This window comes from Trichechus manatus, unplaced genomic scaffold (assembly GCF_000243295.1).
Source record: "Trichechus manatus latirostris isolate Lorelei unplaced genomic scaffold, TriManLat1.0 scaffold00019, whole genome shotgun sequence".
Classification (NCBI taxonomy): domain Eukaryota; kingdom Metazoa; phylum Chordata; class Mammalia; order Sirenia; family Trichechidae; genus Trichechus; species Trichechus manatus.
Genome location: NW_004443955.1, coordinates 9,712,532 through 9,734,934, shown reverse-complemented (window position 1 = coordinate 9,734,934; position 22,403 = coordinate 9,712,532). Strand labels below are relative to the sequence as shown.

General features: G+C 46.2%; 1 protein-coding gene across 1 annotated transcript in view; it reads left to right on the top strand.

The window, feature by feature from the left end:
• ENTREP2 (endosomal transmembrane epsin interactor 2) overlaps positions 1-22,403 on the top strand; it is a gene marked incomplete at its 5' end in the record, with an annotated part of 641,425 nt that overhangs the window by 604,102 nt on the left and 14,920 nt on the right. Inside the window, 3 exons of the mRNA XM_012554457.2 lie at positions 3,659-3,766; positions 18,123-18,283; positions 18,845-18,980. Of these exons, the coding sequence (XP_012409911.2) occupies positions 3,659-3,766; positions 18,123-18,283; positions 18,845-18,980 (405 nt within the window). The remainder of the gene's footprint in view (positions 1-3,658; positions 3,767-18,122; positions 18,284-18,844; positions 18,981-22,403) is intronic.

The window sequence follows — 22,403 nt, the reverse complement described above, 5'->3', positions numbered from 1 at the left end:
AAATGTTTTGATATTGTCTGCTGTCTTCGGGGCATTAAGTAGTTATTTTTCTCATTTGTTGGTTGTAGATTTATTTGTTTCGTCCTGTTTTGTTTGTTTTTTTTTTTAATTTGGCTATGTCTGAGCAGGTGGGCTGTGTGTTCTTTGTTGTTTGCTCGTCTGTTGGCATGATACTTTTCGTCTCCTTCTCCAACTGGCAGTGTCAGTCACTCAGATATGGTACAGCAGGGCAGGTCTAGCTGAAGAGGAGTTACAGGGACGGGTTGTTTGCGGCACTTACTACAGCCACCACGGCGGGTCAGTAATTAGTGCACAGAAGGTTCCAGTAGGCTGTGCCTGTGCTGCTTGGTGGTGTGATGTTAAGCGCACGGTGCAGGTAGGCAGGATGTAGGGGGTAGATTGTTATATGTGGAGCTAGGATGGATATGGAAGAGAGGAGAGAAGAACAGGAGCCAAAAACATACAAAGAAACAAAAAAAAGTGCTAGGGTGAGCTTGCTCTTGGAGTGGAGAGATGAGAGACTATGAAATGGAGAAAAAAAAGGGGAAGAAGAAGGAAAAAAAAGAAAAGAAAAGAATGAATAAATAAAAAATCAGAAAGGAAAAAGAACACCAAAGCTCCCAGTGATCCCACCATTGCAGCTACGAAGTCTGGGGAAGTTGTTCTCAGGTGTTGCAGTACAGCCTGGCTAGAAGGCATAGAGGTATTCAGTGCCAGGTATTCAGGGAACAGAAAGAGACAGAAGGTATAGAGAGACAAGAAACTGAGTAATGAAGAAAGACAAAGAGGGGAAAGAAAACAAAACAAATTAAAAAAAAAAAGAACAAGAAAAGCCGTCGAAAAAACAGAAAAAAAAAGAAAACCCACGAAAAAAGAAATGCTCTCAGGGATCCCTCTGGGTGTCTGTGCAAACTGAGGGGGTAGGCGCCAAGCTGCTCAGCACCACCCTGCCAGAACGGGCTCCCAACTGAAGAAAAGGAAAATAAAACACACAAACAATTCAAAGCAAACAAACAAAAGTCTTGGGATCCCACCAGCATGGCAGCCCAGTCTGGGAAGCAGCTCCACACGTGAATGGAGCTCCACAGCCCCTCAGGATGAAGCAAAGATGGAACCCGGAGCCAGGTATTTGAGTGACAGGAGGGGGAGGTGGTGAGAGGTAAGGAAGAAATCAAAAGAAGAGGAAAAAAAGCAACACCAGCACCAACAAATAGCACTCAGAGAGCCGGCCAATGTGGGCGGGTGGAATCTAAGCAGCTGATGCTTCCCAGACGAGAGACTGTGGCTGCCGGAAGCAGAGGAGGCTGAATGGGGGTGAAGAAGGGTGGGGGGTGGGAAAGCGTATATCGCAAATTACCAGTTGTTCTGTCTCCCGCTGGAAGCTCTGTGAAGCTGCTTTCTCATACCCCCTATTTGCTGGTCTTTGATAGGAGTCCAAGATGGCGGATCCACACTGTGCTAGCTGATAGGGGACCTCTGCATGAATCTCTCCTCGCTCTCTGTTCTCTGTCAGTTTTCTCACTCCATTGGTGCTTGGCTGAGTTTTTTATCTCTTCATTTGATGTTTTAGGGTTTCGGGATTGCTGTTTTCTCTGTTTGGCTTAGTTTTTCGGATCTTTGCTGTGGAGGGACAGCATGAGAGCGCCATTTGGCTGGAAGTGTGTAAAACTATTTTTAAAAAAATTTTAGAAAGTAAACATAGGAGAAAATCTTTAGGAGCTAGGGCTAGACAGAGTTCTTAGACTTGAAACCAAAACCATGATCCATAAAAGCAAAAATTGATAAATTGGACCTCATCAAAATTAAAAACTTTTATTCCCTGAAAACCCATGTGAAGAGGATGAAAAAGCAAGCTAGAGCCTGAGGGGTGGAAATTTGCAAACCACATATCTGACAAAGGACTAGTATTTAGAATATGTGAAGAACTTTAAAAACTCAACAGTAAAAATGCAAACAATCGAACTATAAAATGGGCAAACACAAACAGGTATTTCACCAAAGAGGATGTACAAATGGCAAATGAGAACATGGAGAGATTGTGCAATATTGTTATGGGTTGAATTGTGTCTCCTCAAAAGATATATTGAAATCATAACGCCTGTACCTGTGAATGTACCATGTTTGAAGAAATAGGTTAAGCCAAATGAGGTCATACTGGAGTAGGGTGGGTCCTAGTTTTAATCCCTTCTGAGTGACATATTTTTAAAAACAAGAACAGACACAAAAACAGAGTCACATACAGAGAAGACACCATATGAGAATCTGTTTACAAGCCAAAGAACACCAAGAAACACCCAAGGCTACAGAACCTGAAAAAGAGAAGGAAGGATCTCCCCCTAGAACCAATAGAGAGAGAGTATGGTCCTGCCAAGTCCCTGAATTTAGACCTCTAGCCACCAGCACTGTGAAAAAAGAAATTTCTGTATGTTTAAAGCCACTCATTTTGTGGTATTTTGTTATGGAAGCCCCAGAAACTAAGACTAACATCATTAACCACAGGAAAATGCAAATTTAAACCACAATGAGATGTCACTACACCCCTATCAAAACGGCTAAAATACAAATAGTGACAACACCAAATGCAAGCAAGGATGTGGAGAAATTGGATCACTTACACATCACTGTTGGAAGTGTGAAACAGTACAGCTACTCTGGAAAATGATTTGACAGTTTCTTATAAAAGTAAACATGCAACTACTTCATGACCCAGCAATTGTACTCTTGGACATTTATCCCAGAAAAATTAAAACTTATGTTCATACAAAGACCTGTACACAAATGTTCATAGTAGCTTTATTTTCAATATCCCCAAACTGGAAACAACCCAGATGTTCTTTAGCTGGTCAATGGTTAAACAAACTGCGATGCATCCAAACCGTGCAATACTACTGAGCAATAAAAAGGAATGCACTACTGATATACTCAACAACTTGGATGAATCTTGAGAGAATCATGCTGAGTGAAAAAAATCCAAAAGATTTACATACTGGATGACTCTATATACCATCCTTGAAATTATAGAAATGGAGAACCATCTAGTAGTTGACAGGGTTAGAGGAGGGTGGAGCAGGGAGAGTGAGGTGGATGTGGCTATAAAAGGGAAACATGAGGGATCCTTATGATGATGGAGATGTTCTGTGTCTTGATTGGCATCAACGTCAATGTCCCGGTGTTGATTTGTACTATAGTTTTGCAAAATGTTGCCATTGGGAGAAACTGGGTAAAGGGTACATGAGGCCTCTCTGCATTATTTCTTACAACTGCATGTGAGTCTAGAATTATCTCAAAATAAAAAGTTTAATTTAGAATTGGGCATTTTATTAAATATTTATCAAAATTTTGAGTTGCACATTGTGATGGATAAAAATTACCCAGCTACTTACATGGTGGCCATTTCCAGTTTTTCTTAGACATGTTATTGACTACCTAATCATTCTCAAAATTGTAAAATACATTACTTAGCATCTAAAACTAATTTGATCAGAATGAACAGGTATATGTACACTAAGGGCCGATTTTAATTATGAAAAAAAAAAACCAACAACACAGAACCTCCATGAAGGAAGACAATTGACTACATTCATTCTGGACCTTGGCAGATTGGATTCCACTAGCTGGGCACCAAGCTGAGGCTGACCTTCTCTATCTTCCCTCACAGGACCTCCTCTTCAGCGTGTGCGCCCTCAATGTCCTCTCCACCATCGTGTGTGCATTGGCCACAGCCATGTGCTGCATGCAGATGGTCTCCTCTGACGTCCTGCAAATGGTGAGTAGCCTCCCTTCTTCCCAAGCACACTCAACATGGCGGCACTTACTCCCTCCTCTAGCCAGTCTGAAACCATTACAGCAGTGGACATTTCTGGCTTCCAGCCCAGGAAGCGGTCAGGTCAGTGGGCCCTGACCACTCATGGCACTTGGAGGCCCTTGGCTGCCCTCTGGAGGATGATTTGTGTGTGTGCTGTGTTTATTTTAGGAGCTGTTGGAGCTCCATGTTTGCAGAGTCCTGCTGCCATCATATCCCCCCAAATGGCTCTTGGCATTTGACCCTGAGTAATGTTAGTGAAAGTCCTACAGCCCTAGATCCCTTCTGGGGCTGGCACCTCCAGAGCAAGGCGCTTTCCTCAGGTTTCAGATTCTCTTTAATAAAGGAAGTCTAGGGTTGTTAGGGGGTACCTGGGTTGTGCACACACTACGTGCTGGGCTGCTGAGAGGTTGGACATTCAAGCCCACCCACCTTGGGAAAAAGGCCTGGTGATCTACTTCCAAAAAATCAGCCATTAAAAACCCCATGGAGCACAGTTCTACTCTGACACACATGGGGTCACCATGAGTCGGAGTCCACTTGATGGCAACTGTTTTGGGTCGTGTTGGTTTAGGGTTGTTAGAAAATGAGTTCTCAAATTGAAAAACTGCTCGTCTGTACTCTACGAATCAGAATTGACTCGACGGCAACAGCAATTAACCCAGAGCTCAGAACCCAGGGCCAGACTACTGGCCATCCTTTGCCCGGTGACCAGGATCTTACAGAGGAACAGCTGCAGCTCCCAAGGAAGAGTGATGAGGCCAGAAGAGGATCACACACTTACTGACACACATGCCTATTAAGGCACACTTAATAAATAACTAAGGCTGTTCGTAATTTCAGCATGAATGGAACCTAGCCCGCTGTTGACTGTGTTACCACCAAACTCAGTACAATAAACAGTCATTGATGGGGAGATATTGTTCTTTCATGCTATGGGTAGGGATCTCTTTCGGACTGTTCCTTCCAGACCTGCCCTGCCTCCTCCCCAGTGCTTAATGCATCTTATGAAAGAAAAAGCAAACTATTCTTGTAGCCGGCTGTTGTATTTGTTCTTCTTTCTCATCCACCCCATGGCGATCCATCAGTTAATCAAGGTATAGGCCAAAGGGCCTCATTACCAAAATGTTAAAAATTCCTCGGCTCTAATCATATGCAGCGTGCGGCCTCGCTCTCCCGGTACGTAGCCACGTAGCTGTCACAGCAGCTGACCTTTTGGGGAGGTGGCAGATTTCTGAAAAGTATCTAATTAAGCAGTTAGTCAGCAGTGATGAACTTTGGCCTTGTTCACTGAGGCTTTATGTTGGTGATTTTCTCCAGTGTGTTGCATACAGGGAAGGTTAAGTACTGTCAGCTTCTACTCATCCCAGCAGGTTTTACTGTCAGTCTCTAAATCTCCCACTAAAATAACAGAACCAAAGGGCTGTAGACACTGAAAGTTTGCATTCTCCTGGTTGTACGCATTAAAATGAAAATTATCGACTGAATAAGGATACAATATGTTGTAAATATAATATAGTATACAATTACAACAGAAATCTGCAGTTGTTACACAGTTCAGTGTTAGTGGGCCCAGAGATGCCGGTCTGAAGGCAGGCAGGTCTGGGTGTGAGTCCTGGCCCTCCTATGTACAAAGCAGATGACTCTGGGCACGTCACTGAGCTTCTCGGTGCCCCCAAGCCTCACCTATGAAATGGACCTAATGGTGAGCACTGAATAAATGTGACCATTTTTATTCTTAAATGATGAGGGAATGTCAGCTTGTTATTAGGATGTTGCCGTAATGATCACTAATGCAATGGTGCCTTTATAAACTGTACTTTATAAACTGTAAAGCACTTATAAAACCAGTTGCCATCGAGTCAGCTTCATCTCATGATGATCCCATGTGTGTCAGAGTAGAACTGTACTCCACAGGGTTCTCTGTTATTTGTTTTTATCCCCCACTGGAGTGTAACTTCCATAAGGGCACAGACTCTGTTTGTCTCACGCATTCCCCTATCACTAGCAATTAACATATCCAGCACATAAAACCAGTTGTCATTGAGTCAGTTCCAACTCATAACAGCCCCACGTGTGTTAGAGTAGAACTGTGCTCCAGAGGGTTTTCAATGGCTGATTTTTCAGAAGTAGACTGCCAGGCCTTTCTTCCGAGTTGCCTCTGGGTGGACTTGAACCTTCAATATTTCAGTTAGCAGCCGAGCACATTAACCATTTGCATCATCCAGGGACCCATCTAGCACATTGTCATTGTTGTTGTTGGCTGTCATCATTGAGTAATGGAGACCTCACGCACAATGGTTCCGACCCCTGTGACCCATAGGGTTTCCATTGGCTGATTTTTCAGAAGTAGATCACCAGATCTTTCTTCCTAGTCTATCTTCGTCTGGAGTCTCCACTGAAATCTGTTCAGCATCCTAGCAGCACATAAGCCTCCACTGACAGATGGGTGGTGGCTGCACTTGAGATGCATTGGCTGGGAATTGAACTGGGTCTCCAGCATGGAAAGTGAGAATTGTACCACTGAACCACCACTGACCACATCTAGCAAGTATAGGTTCTCAAATACTTGTTAAATAGATGAAGAATGTAATGTCCACACAAATAGCTGCAGTAATTCTTTTTTCAAACAATGGCTTATTGTTTCATAAGTAGACCTTGTAGTTATATCCATGCTCTTCTGTCTTCTCCATGCTAGTTACGTTGCAGCTGAGAATGGTTTGGAGGGGACAGCTCACACCCTGGGGAAGGAGCATCAAAGGATTTGACTTGCCCACTTCTCTCTTTCCCCTCCCCTTTTGCTTCCCTGAACCTTCCTTGATATTTCTTTTTTTTTTTTTAATGTATTTTTAAAATTTTATTTATTTTGTTGTTGTTGAGATTGGAATGACATATTCCAGTACCATATAAACCAATGAAATATGTGTGCGAAAAGATAGTTGCTTCTATTATAACAAAACTGAATGTTTTGGAAAGACTCTGAAAGAAGCTTACTAAATATATTGCTGTCACTTTAGGTGTGGGTAAGACAACTATAAGGGACCTGGATAAAATGATAAAAATTTCAGTGGCATCTGCACACATATCGCTTCATAGATGCCTTCAGGTTCTAGCTCCACTTTAAAAACACAGAAACAAGGGGTCAGATAATGTCGTAGAGATGTAGTTTATACAGGAAAGACCATGGGGCACGGCAGCAGCAGACTCTGGCTCACAGCAGGGCATGGAAAGATTAGTCAATGTCTGTATGTTTTTTTTCTTTTGGGGGAGATGGGCAACAGGTTTATTGAGATATAGTTCATGTGCCATACAATTCACCCACATAAAGTGTACAATTCAGTGGTTTTTGTATAGTCACAGAGTAGTGCACCCATCACCAAAATAAATGTTCATCACCCATGTGCCCATACTCTTAGCAGTCACAGGCACACCCATTTCCCTCCCACTCCTTAGGTTCATTCATATTGCAGCACGTGTCAGTATTGGTACTTCATTCTTTTTATCGTCAAATAATATCCCATTGGATGGCTATACCACATTTTATTTTTCCGTTCATCAGTTGATGGACGTATTGCTTATTTCTGCTTCTTGGATATTAAGAATAATGTTGCTGTGAACATTCACGTACAAGGTTTTTGTTTTTTGTTTTTTTGTGGACATATGTTTTCATTTCCTAGGAGTGGAATTGCTAGGTCATATAACTGTTTTGAGGAATTGCTAGACTATTTTCCAAAGCAGCTGCACCATTTTACATTCCTACCTACAGAGTATGAGGGTTCCAATTTCTCCACATCCTTGCCAACATTTGTTATTATCTGTCTTTTTAATTACAGCCCTTCTAGTGGATGTAAGGTGATACCTCATGGTGGTTTTGACTTGCATTTCCTTGATGATTAATGATGTTGAAATCGTCTCATTCTCATTTGTATATCTTCTTTTCAAATTGGGTCATTTGTGTTTTTATTATTGAGTTATAAGAGTTCTTTATATATTCTTGATACAAGTCCCTTATCAGATATAAGATTTATATCTATTTCCTCCTATCCTGTGGGTTGTCTTTTCACTTTTTTGATGCTGTCCTTTAAAGAACAAAAGCTCTTATTCTGAGGAGGTGCAGTTTATCTGTTTTCTCCCTTTGGTTGCCTGTGCTTCTGGTGTCATATCTGGGAAACCACTGCCTAATAAAAAGTCATGAAAATTTATTCCTATGTTTTCTTCTAAGAGTTTTACAGTTTTAGGTGTTTGAGCCATTTTGAGTTAATGTTTGTATATGATGTGAGGTAGGGGGTCCAACTTTATTATATGGCACGTGGAGGTCCAGTTGTCCCAGCACCATTTATTGAAAAGACTGTTCTTTCCCCCATTGAATTGTCTTGGCACTGTTGATTATTTCTGGACTCTCAGTTCTATTACATTGATCTATACGTCTGTCCTTATGCCCAGACCACACTGTATTGTTTATTATCATTTGTAGTGAGTTTTGAAAATAGGAACTTTGTTGTGTTTCAAGACTGTTTAGCTCTTTTGTGTCCCTTGAATTCCCATATGAATTTTAGCATCAGCTTCTGCAAAGCCAGCTAAGATTTTGATAAAGATTGCATTCACTCTGTGGTTCAGTTTGGGGAGCATTACCGCCTTAACAATAATAAGTCTTTGTGATGTACCAAGTGAAATAAATCAGACAGTGCAGGGCTCTTTGGATCAGAGTGAATAATCACACTACTCACTGACATGGCCACAGGCCTTTATAACTTACATATTAATCAGGACGATGACAAGCAGAGTAAGGTTTATCCATGAGCCAGGTTCCCCTAAAACGCTCCCGTTCAAGGGTGAGATGTATAGTCATCTCCACGCATGCTCCTCAATACATTGTGGGTGCCGGAACAAAGGGGAACTCGGGCCTGGAGTTTATGTAGTATAAACCAGAGGGGTGTACATGCTGGACTGAATGGGAAAGGCGAAAGGGGTAAGAGTAAGGAGCCTTTGTTCAGGCACACCTGGACTAGCCACTGTCTTTTTTCAGGTGCGAAACAGCATACTTAGTGCATACTTAGTTCAATAAAGTAGTTATGGAGATGGTGGGGTTGGCCAGATGCCATATGGTGCCCACGCATGAGCAAGAGACAGAGAAAGTTACTATGAGCTCAGAATAGGGAGGAAGCCTTCTCTGACAAGGAGGAGGGACTGGGAAAGAGAGACCCAATTTCCAGACTCCTTATCAGAGAATATTCTGAGCCCAAGGCCTCAGCTTAGGCAGCCTGGATGGGAATCATAGAGGCAGACCACCCTCCCAACAATCTTTCTTTCCATGAACATGGGGTGTCTTTCCATTTATTTAGGTCTTATTTAATTTCTTTCCGCAATCTTTTGTAGTTTTCAGTATACACATCTTGCACTTCTTTTATTAAATTTCATCGCAAGTATCTTATTCTTTTTGATGCTATTGTAAATGGAATTGTTTTATTAACTTAATGTTCAGATTGTTCATTGCTAGTGTATAGAAATACAAATGATTTTTTTTATATTGATCTTGTGTCCTGCAACCTTGCCAAAGTAGTTTCTTAGCTCCAGTAGTTTGTTTTTGTTTGTGTGTATGTGTGTGTGGATTCCTTAGGATTTTTTATATACAAGATCATGTCATCTGTAAATAGAGATAGATTTACTTATTACCTTTCAACCTGGATGCTGTTTATTTAATTTTCTTGCCTAAATTCCCTGATTAGAACCTCCAGTACAATGTTGAACAGAAGTGATGAAAGCAGACATCTTTGTTTTGTTCCTCATCTTGGGGGAAAGTTTTCAATCTTTCCCTGTTAAGCATGATGTTAGCTGTGGGCTCTTCGTAAGTGCCCTTTATCAGATGAGGAAACCCCCTTCTATTCCAGTTTGTTGAGTGTTTTTATCCTGAAAGGGTGTTGGTTTTTGTCCTCTACACTATTTATATAGTGTAGTGCATTAATTGATTTTCTGGTGTTAAACTACCCTTTCATTCCTGAGATAAATCCCACTTTGCCATGGTGTATAATCTTCTATTTACGTGTTGCTAGGTTTTGGTATCAGGGTAACACTGGCCTCACAGAATGAGTTTGGAAGTGTTCCCTCCTCCTCTGTCTGTTTGTTCGGAAGAACTCTTGAAGAATTGATACTAATTCTTCTTTAAATATTTGGTAGAATTCCCCTGTGAAGCCATCTGAGCCTGGACTTTTCTTTGTGGGTAGTTTTTTGATTACTGATTCAATCTCTTTCTTTGTTAGGAATATATTCAGATTTCTATTTCTTCTCCAGTCTATTTTGCTAGTTTGTGTCTTTCTAGGAATTTGCCCACGTATATATGTAAAAAGACATAAAATAAAATGTGTTGAGTGTATATGTACTGTTTATGTTTCTCTGTGTGCGTATTTCCCTGCTTTAAATAACTTTTTTTGTTCATTACTCACCCAACTACAGAAAGGAAGGATTATATTGATGTTTATGCCTTTGCAAGCATGATTTTTTTTTTCTTGCCAAATCTTCCCTCTGGAGTGATTTCACTTCCCTCCTCCTTCTTCCACACCATGGCCAACTCTTGTGTTTTCCTGGGCTAGTTTAAAACATTGAGTTCTACGCTGTTAGGGTTTTTCCCGCTGGTATGTCCCTTCTCTTTCAATAATCCTTAATATTTAAATCACATAAACCTATCACATTTTCATTGCCCCTCTATATTTAAATTTATATAAGGTATACTACTCACTACTATTTCTGTGTTCTTTATCTTCCCGTTTTGACTTTTTTTTCCTGATTAAATTTTCATCTGTTGAGTCAATTGTGGCTCTTGCTGTTGTAATAACTCTTCTTTCTGATATTTATTTTTATCTAAAGCCTTCAAAGTGAGAAGCACTAAGTTATGATGAGAGCAGTATTGGAGGGAAGGGCACTTTGTGAACAAGTATGGAGAAGCCCTCTTACCACCTCTTTCTTGATAGGTTCACGCTAACTTCTTTTCTCGAAAAGAAGAGGGCGACCCCGCAGGAACATCTTGTCTAAGAACCTGCAGGATACTCCTTATCCCGGCCCCAGGTCCACTGCCCTGCCAGGCCCCTGGTTGAGCAGCTCACTGCACGGGGTGCTGGGGTCAGGGATGAAAAGCCAGTCTGCTTGCCAAGCCGTGGGACCTGCCAAGGAATTCTGGCCTCCCATAGGAAGGGCACCACACTCTAATTTGCCCAAAGGGGCAGCTCTGCGTGCTTGGGCAGCCTGGTACCAGCACGCAAGCGTGCAAAGACAAGCTGCTTTCTCTTCTCCCACTTCCCCAGCCCCTTCCCTGCTCCTAAAGGTTAGATAGGATACCTCAGTCATGATTTCTGCTATGGCTTATATGTGAAGAATTTACACAATAAAATGAAATTCTAGACATAACAATTTTTCAGGAGAGTCACAATTTTGTGTTATTTGCTGATTTATTTACTCATTTTTATTTGCTTATTTGCTTATTCACTCATTCAATTAGCAAGCAGTTTATGAGTTTTGCTATACATCAGGTGCTGTTAGAGAATCAAGATGTCAAGAATAAGTCCTCCAAAGAGCTCATCATTCCTTTCTCATTTCTGTGGATCAGAATTTCTAGATAATTAGCAATTATTGGAACTAATATGACTGAATAAGTGTGTATACGGGAGATGCCAAGTGCTGTGCCTACTGTCAGAATTTATAAAGCAGAATTATCCTAATATGTTTGGAAATGGTGGCACCAGGCAATCTGATTATAAAATTCAGTTTATTGATATAGTTTAGTGGAGAAAGGTTTTTCTCTCTGAAGTGTCTATAATCTCATTTTGTTTCATTTTTAAAATTCAGTCTCATTTTTACATGATATTATTTTCCTCTGCACTTAGCTTATTTGCAGCCACTTTAGCCGAAGGAACATCATCTACTGTTACATGCATCTTCATTGCTTGTTAACATCTTCTTTTATTATTGTCTTTTTTTTTTTTTAACCTCTAGCCATCGCCTTATAAAGTAGAGCTTCGTTAGAAAGTACAAATAGGGCACTGTGTCCTCCACAGCTGTGATAACTGTGCTTGACCCAGAAGCTACTAAGGGGTATAGGCCAGTCAGGGATATAACATTACCCTCAGGCGCCCCAGAATCAGCCCACGTTCACCAGTATTGTTGCCTCTCCCCCTCATCCATCACCCTGCTGAGGCTGGCCCTCCTATATCCACAGTGACCTTCCTCGAGGCCTGGGCTCCGCAAAGACTTCTCTGGGAAGTAGGTGCCACTTAAGGACCAGACCAGGGCTAAGGGCGGCTGATTAATCTAACGAGCTGGTTAAAGCAGACAATAACAACAATGGTGCCCACACACCATAAACATTTTATTCCAACTTTAAACATGTAAACGAGCATCTACCCACTGGTCTTCTGATTTGGGGCCATGACCTTCTCTTTGATGATGGGCCTGTTTGGTGTGTTGGGTTGTATTTCTCACATAAACTTCCTGGAAACTGCGCCATCTATGATTTCCAGATTCAGCTCCTTCAAAGTGGAGCGAGACGTGGACGGCAATCTGAGTGCAGAACTTCCCAGACTGTTAGGACTCTTCTCTATTCTTTTCCTGCTGTCTTGCCCAGACCTAATTGGACAGCCATTTCTTCTTAACTACTCTCCTTTATCAAATCTTTCCAAAGCGTTCCACTTGGTTTTCATAGAAAGAACAACTTTATCTGCCTGCAGTCCTACTTTATTAAGCAGTTACAACAGTAACTAAAGCTGACATTGACCTGTGTGGGAAAATGCACATGCAGCCCTGGGTAAGCGTGGGATCCCCCTGGGCAGGCGGCAGGTGTGGTGGGACCAGAGGGCAGCAGGGGGCCTCGGGCACCACTCCTAGGGCTGGGAGATCAGGGCAGACAGCAGCTCATCTGGAGCGTTGGCTGTGGGGAGGTCAATTCAGACACTTCTACTATAGTAATCATCCTGGTATTGCTGCCAAGCTTAAGTAGGGGTAGAGGAAAAGTGTTTTCCCTTGTATTTCTTACGGAAAATCCTCAAGTGTGTGGCTCACTTCCAGAACCAGTATGTGGCAGGCGAGCTAAGGAAGGGTACGCTCTTTGCAGTGAACCAGGGAGGGCAAGGCTGGTCAGAGGCCCAGTGGAGGGGTGCAAAGGGAGCTGAATGGCCAGCCCTGGGGCCCCAGCCCTCCACACCCAGGCCATTCTCACATCCCACCAGAAGTGCCTCCCCCTACTCCACCAGCCATCCTACCCCTGTTCCTGTTACAGGAGATGGCATGGGGGCTCTCTGGCACCTGGGTCTGTGCCTGAGAAATGGTGTGTCTCGGTATGACAGGCTCAGGTGGGGACAGAGAAGAGGGGATGAGACTGAAAGAGGTCAGTGATGTGCCCACAGTCATGTGGGCCCCTCAGCAGTCAGGCTGGGGCTTGAGAGCTGGCCTTCTGATTTCCAGCCCTGAAGCCCCTTGACTTCCTTGTGCTCCTCCTCAGATCCCAGTTTCAGAGCGTTTGGATGGAATCAAATTTTAGGGGCTCTCTGTGTGTGGAGCCCTGGTGGTGTAGTGGGTAAGAGCTTGGCGGCTTACCAAAAAGGTTGGCAGTTCAAATCCACCAACTGCTCCTTGGAAACCTTATGGGGCAGTTCTGCCCTGTCCTGTAGGGCCTCTATGAATCACAATGGATATGATGGCAAGGAGTTTGGTTTTGTGTATTCAGTGGGCCTTGGAAAGCTGCCCTAGGCCAGATACATCAGTTCCCAGTACTTCCTGGCTTCCAGGTGCACCCTCGTAGGATGGAACACGTCTAAGCTGGCGCTCCCTCTCTCCAGAGCTGGCGTGTGAGAAGGGGACTCTCACCACAAGGTCTAAATTGGACCCTCCTGCCATGTGAGTGATGGGACCTGGGCGCCATGATGCTCACAGCAGGTGTGTGAACACCTGAGCCAGGTACCAGCAGCACTCCACGCACCAGGCATAGGTGTGCCTTTGCCGATGGGGTCCTGGGTCACTACACAGATTAAACAAGGGAGTTACACCTGGCCCTGGGCGATCAGAACCAGCTCGGGAGGAAGGGGCGATTTAGAGCCATTTGCTATCCACAACACCCTAAGGTGGAGTTACATTTCACACCTGGCCATAACTGCTTAATGTGAGAGGCTGCAGGGCACTGCTGGGTGCTGGACGGTGTGGGATGTCCAAGGGGTCAGCTTTCCAGAGTCAGGGGCATTTCTGCTGGGTCTTGAAGGGCGGCTGGGAGGTTACCACGAGAGAGGTAAGTGGAGATCCAGGAAGAGGCAACAAAGTGTGTTTGGTATTTGGGATTGTGATGGAGCACAGTGTGTTCAGAGCAGAAAGGAGTTTTGTGACACAAGTTGGCTAAAGAGCAGGAAGCTGGATACTCGCTGGGACTCAGTGAGTGAGGGTCTCATGTGTTAAGGTGCTGTTAGTTATAGGTGCCATCGAGATAGCTCTAACTCACAGTGACCTTACATAGAACAAAACACAGCCCAGTCCTGCACCATCCTCACAATAGTAGGTATGTTTGAGCCCATTATTGCAGCCACTGTGTCAATCCATCTCACTGAGGGTCTTTCTCTTTTTTGCTGACCCTCTACTTTTATCAAACATGACGCCCTTCTCCAGGGACTAGTCCCTCCTGATAACATTCCCAAACTATGTGAGACAAAGTCTCACCATCCTTGCTTTTAAGGGACATTCTGGCTGTACTTCTTCCAAGACAGATTTGTTCGTTCTTCTGGCAGTCCATGGTATATTCAATATTCTTTGCCAACACCACAATTCAAAGGCATCAGTTCTTCTTCCATCTTCCTTATTCATTGTCCAGCTTTCACATGCATATGAGGCGATTAAAAATACCATGGCTTGGGTCAGGCGCACCTTAGTCCTCAAAGTGACATTTTTGCTTTTTAACATTTAAAGAGGTCTTTTGCAGCAGATTTGCCCAATGCAGTATGTCCTTTGATGTCTTGACTGCTGCTTCCATGGTCGTTAATTGTGGATCCAAGTAAAATAAAATCCTTGACACGAGTTAGATGGAGGGCAGGAAGCTGGACATTCACTGGGATTTCGTGAGCGAGGGTCTCATGTGGCAAGGTGTAGAGGGAGTAAAGGGCTTCCAGTGGGAGGGGCCTTACCGGATTGGTTTAAAAGTAACTCTACTAGCATAATGGAGACAAGAGAAAGGAATCAAGGCCGAGAGACATGTTAGATGCTCGTGCAAAGACGGGGTGAACAGGCCTGAGCGGAAGTGTCAGTGAGGAGAAGTCTGTTGTCTCCTCAGTGAGCAAGGCACCAGACGAGGTGCAGGGAGTATGTGGGGTAAGACAGACTGGGCCCTGGGCTGTCAGGACCCAGGTGGGAAAAGAATCACCCTCAGGATTTCAACAAGGTAATACGTTGTTGGTTACCCTGGTGTGAAAAGGTGAAGGAGCAAAAGGGGTGCTTGAAGTTAGCCAGGGATTAATAACAACTGGAAGCAGCTACTTCCCTTAGGGCTGGGCGAACAGAAGGGAAGGAGTGGGGAAGGAGCAGGAACGCAGCAACAATGGCTCTCCCAGCTTTCTGCCTTCTAGTGTCCCTCTAGCACCTCCTATTGGCAGAACCTAGCAGGAGCCGGCTGGCAAGGGAGTCTGGGAAATGTGGTTTGCAGACTTCCAGTCCCAGCATCACAGAGCAGAGTGCAAAGATGGTGACCTTGGGCTGAGAGACAGACCTTGCCCTCATTTCATAGACATTGATGGCAGGGAGGGGAAGGAAGATGTCAAGCATGACTGGCAGATGTCTCACTGGGGAGGTTGAGGAGCAAAGGTAAAAGGCTTGGTGTGACACACGCTGAGTCTGAGATGCTTCCATGAAGGCGGCCAGCACACACTGGGAGGGCAGTCAGGGGCTTAGAGTAAGTGTGGAGCCTGCGGCTTAACCTTGCAAAGCTCCTGGTGCAGGGCAGTGTCTACTCTCTTAAGCCCGCTAATAAGATCAGCTGGAGCTCTTAGACATGCCCGTGAAAGGGCTTGTTGTTCTTCTTAGTAGAGTGTACCTTTAATATGAGTGTGATTTTACCTTCTGCATTTCATCAGTTTTGCTTGAGTATGTTATTGATCTTTTTAATTTGATAAAGACTAATGTAAAATATTTCCCTGCTAGAACTCAAGGACACCGACCCTAGTTCCAGCTACTCAGCTTTGTGCCGTAAGCACCAAGGTAGATAGAGGAGGACAGACACACACCAGACCTGTTTGTAGCCATTGCTTCACTCCATTACAGACAATCAGACAAAGCTGCAGGTCAGACCAGCTGGAAAGGCAGTGACCATGCTCTGTGTGCTAAGAAGACTGAGACCACGCAGGAACCCGTTCTAGTCTGACTGTGTTACATGGGTAGATGTGGCCACAGCTCTTTCTCCATCAGATGGTAGCATTGGTATTTCCCAGCATGTGACCATATCAGATCATGACCTCACCCATACTGGTGCAAAAATGTTCTACTGCCCCAGTCTCCATACACTCCAGCCCACACTTCCCAGTGCTGTAGAAGGCACTTCCTACCACACAGCTTAAGTAGGGCTGCTCTCCAGACAAGCACCCTCACTGGCTTTCCAGTTTCCCCAGAATTAAGAATCAACTGGTAGAGCCTTCTGTATCGCTTTTGTTACACATACCTTTCTCTGATCACCTGTTCTTCTCGCTCCTGAATGCCTTCCTAGCAGCCTACCTGTTGAAATCCTACCAAGCTTCCAACACCCATTCCAATGTCATCTTCTTCATTAACCTTTGTGGACCCCAGGTTTCTGCACAGTGCTTGGAGGGCTGATTGTTTCCTAATGCAGCTGTCCTTGCCTGGCCTGAGAGACTTGACTTCAAGTCCTCGTCTTATCCACCCCTGCTGCTTCCTTACCTCCTTCCATGCTGTGGGGAGTCCCTTGAGGGCAGAGTGGAGAGCTGGGAAAATGCAGAGTCTTTTCTCACCTGAGGTACTCCAGGGAGCTGTTGACTGGACATGGAGCTCTGTCTCAGGCATCTTCACTCCATGGTAGCATCTGGGAAGCAGAAACCCAAGATGGGTTTCTGAGCTGTTACCAGTCAGGATTTTTCCATGAGCAGAAACAGAAAACTAGCAGAGACAGCATGCATTTTGTTAAGTGATCGCTACCTCACAGTTCACTCAAGTACCACTTCAGTTTTTAAGGCCATCCCCTGGAACATTCTGGAGCTCTTCTCCCTCACAGCAATGCTCTACAAAATGTATGGATTCCCTGGAGCTGTAAAATATTGATAGATATTGTATGTCCAACCCATACCCATTGCCATCGAGTCAATTCTGATTCATAGCGACCCATAGGGTTTCCAAGGCTGCAATCTTTACAGAAGCAGACTGCCACATCTTTCTCCCATGGAGCGGCTGGTGGGTTCAGACTAGAGACCTTTCAGTTACCAGCCGAGCACTTAACCACTGTGCCACCTTAAGGTGTCCATAATTAAATATTTAAACAATGTTGGGTTAAATAAAGTTAAAGACATTTTTCAACACAGGCCTTCTTGGGGTCTTTAGCTCACTCACACTGCAGTGCTCCAAGAAGGGAGTGCAGTATGTGGCATTCCCCAAATATTTAACTATAGAAATTTAGAAGCGAGGATGGCAAGACTTTGTCTCACATATTTTAGACACGTTACCAGGAGGGACCAGTCCCTGAAGAAGAACATCATGCTTTGTAAAGTAGAGGGTCAGCAAGAAAGAGGGAGACCTTCAATGAGATGGATTGACACAGTGGCTGCAACAATGGGCACCAGCATAACAATGGTTGTGACGATGGCGCCGGACCAGGCTGTGTTTCGTTTTGTTGTACACAGGGTCACTATGAGTTGGAACTGACTCAACAGCACCTAACAACAATAACAACAACATAGAAATTTTTGGGGGGGTCGGGGTGGTTTGGAATATCTTGTGGGTCTGGGTTTTGGAGCACACTTAGGGAATGCTGTATTAAACTGTGGCCGTCAGGCCCCTTTGGGGGCATGTACTCAGGCTTAGTGGTAGGAATAGAGCTGAAGACTCCCCAGACTCTGTTTTTCTTCAGAAAACAGGCATTCAGTGTAAGCACTGTGGGAACCAAAATTATGAGGCTGCGGAGACAACGCTTCCTCGTGGAGACAGGTTTTTAAACTGTGTGCTTAATGGTCACGGTGTGACAATTTCAATCTCAAACATTCAAAACGGATAATTAAAGCTTATGGATAATAAGCTTCAGTAGACACAAGCCACGCAAGCTGTCCGGGATCACGCTGATCGGCTCTTTCCCACTGTTTTTCAGTTCCTCCCGCAGAGGCCCCATTCTGCCAACCCTGCCTGCGTGACTCCCCACGGCACCGTTCTCCACCAGACGCTGGACTTCGACGAGTTCATCCCCCCCATCCCGCCCCCACCTTACTACCCTCCAGAATACACCTACACGCCCACGGCCGAGGCCCAGAGGTTCGTCCTCCCTCTTGCCTCCATGTCTGGGGCTGAGGCCAGGGAGATGGATAAGAAGCAGGCTTTGGAAGGTCGGCAGTTGAAGTAGCCACGTTTCTCTTTAGTGGAGAAGTCAAGCTGATATGACAGCATGTTGAATGAGAGTAGAGAAGGCAGGTGAAAGGAGGAGTGGTCTGGAAATAGAAACTCTTTGTTGGTATGTTTGCAGTGTGATGGAAAAGAAAATCCAGCCCAAGAGTAGTTCTCTTATGTTCTAATAAAACACAAAACTGCCTTTGGATTATACTCACTAATATAGCCTGTAAAATTCTGTTAAAGATTTAATCAGCTGTATGATTATCTTAATTTTAATGGACAGGACCATAGAGTCTGTTGAAAATGTTGATATCTTTCCAGAAAAAAAACAAGTTTTAAAACTCCCTAGTGAATTGGGTTTTTATTTCACGGGTGATAAGTGTTGGACAAGGGAGGGCCTGGCAGGCGCTGTTCTGGGGACTCTGTGGTGCCCCCAGCGTGGGCACTGCTCCCTCCGGATGACATGGTGTGCTTCTTCCTTTGCAGGGGCCTGCACCTGGACTTTGCTCCCTCTCCCTTCAGCGCCTTGTACGATGTCACCATCAGCAGCCCTGGCCTGCTCTACCCTGCCGAGCTCCCTCCACCCTACGAGGCCGTGGTGGGTCAGAACACGGCCAGCCAGGTGAGGCCAGGTCCCAGACAAGACTGGGTCCCGTGCAGTGCTTGAGGATCTTCCAGGCCTGGCGCCGCAGTAGTCCAGCGCCCGGGTGTGAGTTGGTTGTATGTGTAGCACTGGGACTGCCTCATACGGGGCCTGCTGTGTACTGGCGCTGTGCGTCTGCACCTCTGCCCTGTCAGCACCCGTGGGTTGCTGCTCCTCCCAGCCCCGTGGTGTAGTGGAGCCACCAGGCACAAGGTGTGGAATCTGTCCAGGAGGCACCAATGGTACGTGTGCTGCCGAGATGCCAGCCCCGGCTGGGGGACCCCAATGTGGGTGCTTTTCCCCTGGGCTACCCGGCTCAGCTGCTGTGACCTGCATTGCAACTCAGATGTGTCTGAGTTTAGTACTGGCTGATGTGCCTGGGTTACACACAGGGGAACTGGTGTAGGTTCTCACCCAAGGACAGGGACCCCTCGGGTGGATCTCAGTACTTGGACATCCCACTTCAGTTCCCAAGGAGCTCTGGCTGCAAAGAGGAACTTCTCAGCCACCATCTACTGGGGAGGTAAGAAAGTAGTTCCTATCCCTGGGCCTGGCCTGGGCCAGGAGGTACCTTAGCCCCCAGGGGTACCTTCTCAGAGCTGGGCGTTCCCAGGCACTGCTCACAACCCCTAACAGGCACTCAGTATGTGTTCTTGGAGCCTCAGTTTCCTCATCTGTGAAGTGAGGTCAGAGTAGAACCAAGCTCCCAGGATGAAAGGGGACGGCATCTCCAATGTGGCAGCATGGGATATGGCGTGTGGTAAGTGCTGAGCTCAGCAAGGCTCGGTTGCCCTTTTTTGGTATTATTATGATCATAGTCTTCATCATCATCAACACTGAATGATCCCAGCTAGACCAAGAGATGTGAAGGTTACATGACAGGGAGGGCTGTGGCCCTGGCGTGGTCGGGAAGCCCAGGAGTCCAGAGGAGCAGCCTGTGGGGAGGCCGCAGGATGGTGGATGCAGGGAGCTGGGGAAGCACACTGAGATTGGCTCCAAACTCCGAGCAGAGGAGCGGATGGAACTCACTGGGGAGGCTCGGAAGGCTGCAGGCCTAGCACCGTGTGGTTTACAGACTCTTAGAACCTCGCCCCCGGGCTTTCCGGCAGCCAGGGGAGCTCTTCCAACAGGTATCTGCCCCCAATCCACAGACCTGTCTGACTCACTCCCCTGTACGGTGTGCAGATAACTTCACATCAGGCGCATCTCCACTGACACCCTCACAACCTGCAGGGGGCCCCTTGTCACCACCCAGCGTAAGTGCGGGACTCGGACCGCCCCAGACCCCAGGACATCACACCTGTGCCCTCTCTGCCCCTATGAAAGCTCCAGGGACCCTGGGGGGGTACCCACATGGTAGGGCTGGCCCTTTTCCACCACTGACTGAGCAGGCACAAGCTGTAGGAGACCCGCTGTGGATGGAGAGACAGTTTACATTCTGGCCGCTGGGAAAAAGAGCATGGTGCCCTCTACAGGCCAGGGGTTGTGAGACAAATTCTCGCATCCTCAGGAGCAAAGACCGGACACCCCTGCCGCTGAGCCCAGTGGCTGTTAGCCTCAGCACACTTTAGGGGAAATACCTGCAATAGGAATGCTCCTCCTTCCAGGGTACCAAATGGCACTTTTGACATCCTCGAGGCCTTACACCCACACTCCCTTCCAACTGCTGTCCTGACTTTTCTGCCAAACATCCTCAAAGACTGGTCAACTCCAAGGGTTCTCAAAGTGTGGCCTGGAGCAGCAGCAGGGAAGGCGACAGGAATGCAGATTCTTAGCACAGCCCCCACCACCACCACGAACTACTGACTTGGAAGCTCTGGGAGAGGCCCCCCAGGTGATTCTGATGTGCACTAGAGTCAAAATCCACTTGTCTGCACCCTTGTCTGTACCTCCTCACTTCCATCCATCCTCTACCCAGTGCAGTCGAGCTCCTGCCTCATGGCCACCAGCAGCCCCTTGATGATGAGCCAGGTAGAACCGAGGGGTCAGCCCTCACAGCCTCTGGGTCCCTCCCCACCCCACACCTGAATGCTGGCTTCTACCATCTTTCTGGGAGACTCCTTGTGCTCAGCCTGCTCTGAAGCCTGTCTTTTCGGGGGGGCTGTTATGGATTGAATTCCTCTACTCCCCTCCAAAGTCTTCATCCCACAGGGCTCTGTCCCCACACGTTGTTCCCCTCCTTCTCAGGGGCACTGCACTCCCTCCAGGGTTCCCCTGGCTCAGGGATGTCTCTGTGGGAATCTCAATCTCTCTCCAAGGTCCTGAAATGATCAGGGACACTCTCCAGTGTTCTGATGCCCATGGAATCCAAGAAGCCCACCTGAACAGATGGCCTCTGCCCCACATCACATCACTGCTGACATGCATGCTCAGATACCTCAGAGGCTCCCAGGGCTCCAGTCTGCCCCCCTCCGGCCCCTGCCCCTGTCCCCCACCCTGCCCCGGGCCCTGCCCCGGCCTCAGGCTCAGCCACTCTCTGCCCAGGGTGCTCTCCTCTGCCCTCCTCCTTGGCGCCGTCAGATCCCAGCTGAACTATTGTGTCCTCAGGGGTGCCTTCCCCTCCAACCACTCTTTCCAGATGTTTGGCAAAGAGGGAGAAGGTAGGACAGTAGTTAGAGGGGAGTGTAGGTGTAGGGCCTTGAGTAAGTTACAAAGTAGATGGAGGAAGGGCCACAGGGTGAGGGGGTAGCTGGCCCAGGGACAGGACCATCGATGGAGGGAAGGCCCTGAAAAGGTGGGGGAGGGGCACAGCAAGAGATGACTGCTCTGTAACCAGAAGAGGAGTCGTGATGATGACGGCAGGCAGATGGACTGGAGGAACCAGGAGACCCGGGGATGTGGTTCTCTGCAACCGCTTTAAGGAGAGGAGCGTCGCTCTGCTGGGGGCCTGTTATGGATTGACTTGTGTCCCCCTGAAACATACTGAATTCCTGACCCCTGTACCTGTAGATGTGACCGTGTTTGGAAATCAAGTTTCTTTGTTATGTTAATGAGGTTATACCAGTGTAGGGTGGGTCCTCAACCTTCACTTCTGAGTTACAGAAAGACCAGAACAGACACAGAGATGAACACATGGGGGAAGACAGAAGCCAAGGAACACCAAGGACCTCATGGGACTAGTGACCTCCCTAGAGTCACACCCTGAATTTAGACTCCTAGCCTCCAGAACTGTGAGACAATAAATTCCTGTTCTTTAAAGCCAGCCACTTGTGGTGTTTTGTATTACAGCAGCAGTAGGAGATTAAAAAGGGCCTCCTTAGGTCCGTCTCACAGTCCTCCCTTTGTGTACTTTTTACTCCTGTTTCCAGAACTATTTCTATAGAATGGTCTGGAATACCTTGAGCACTGCCCTGTGGGCACACTGCCCTCCTCAAAGCTGCTGCTGCCCAGGGAGAAGGAGGA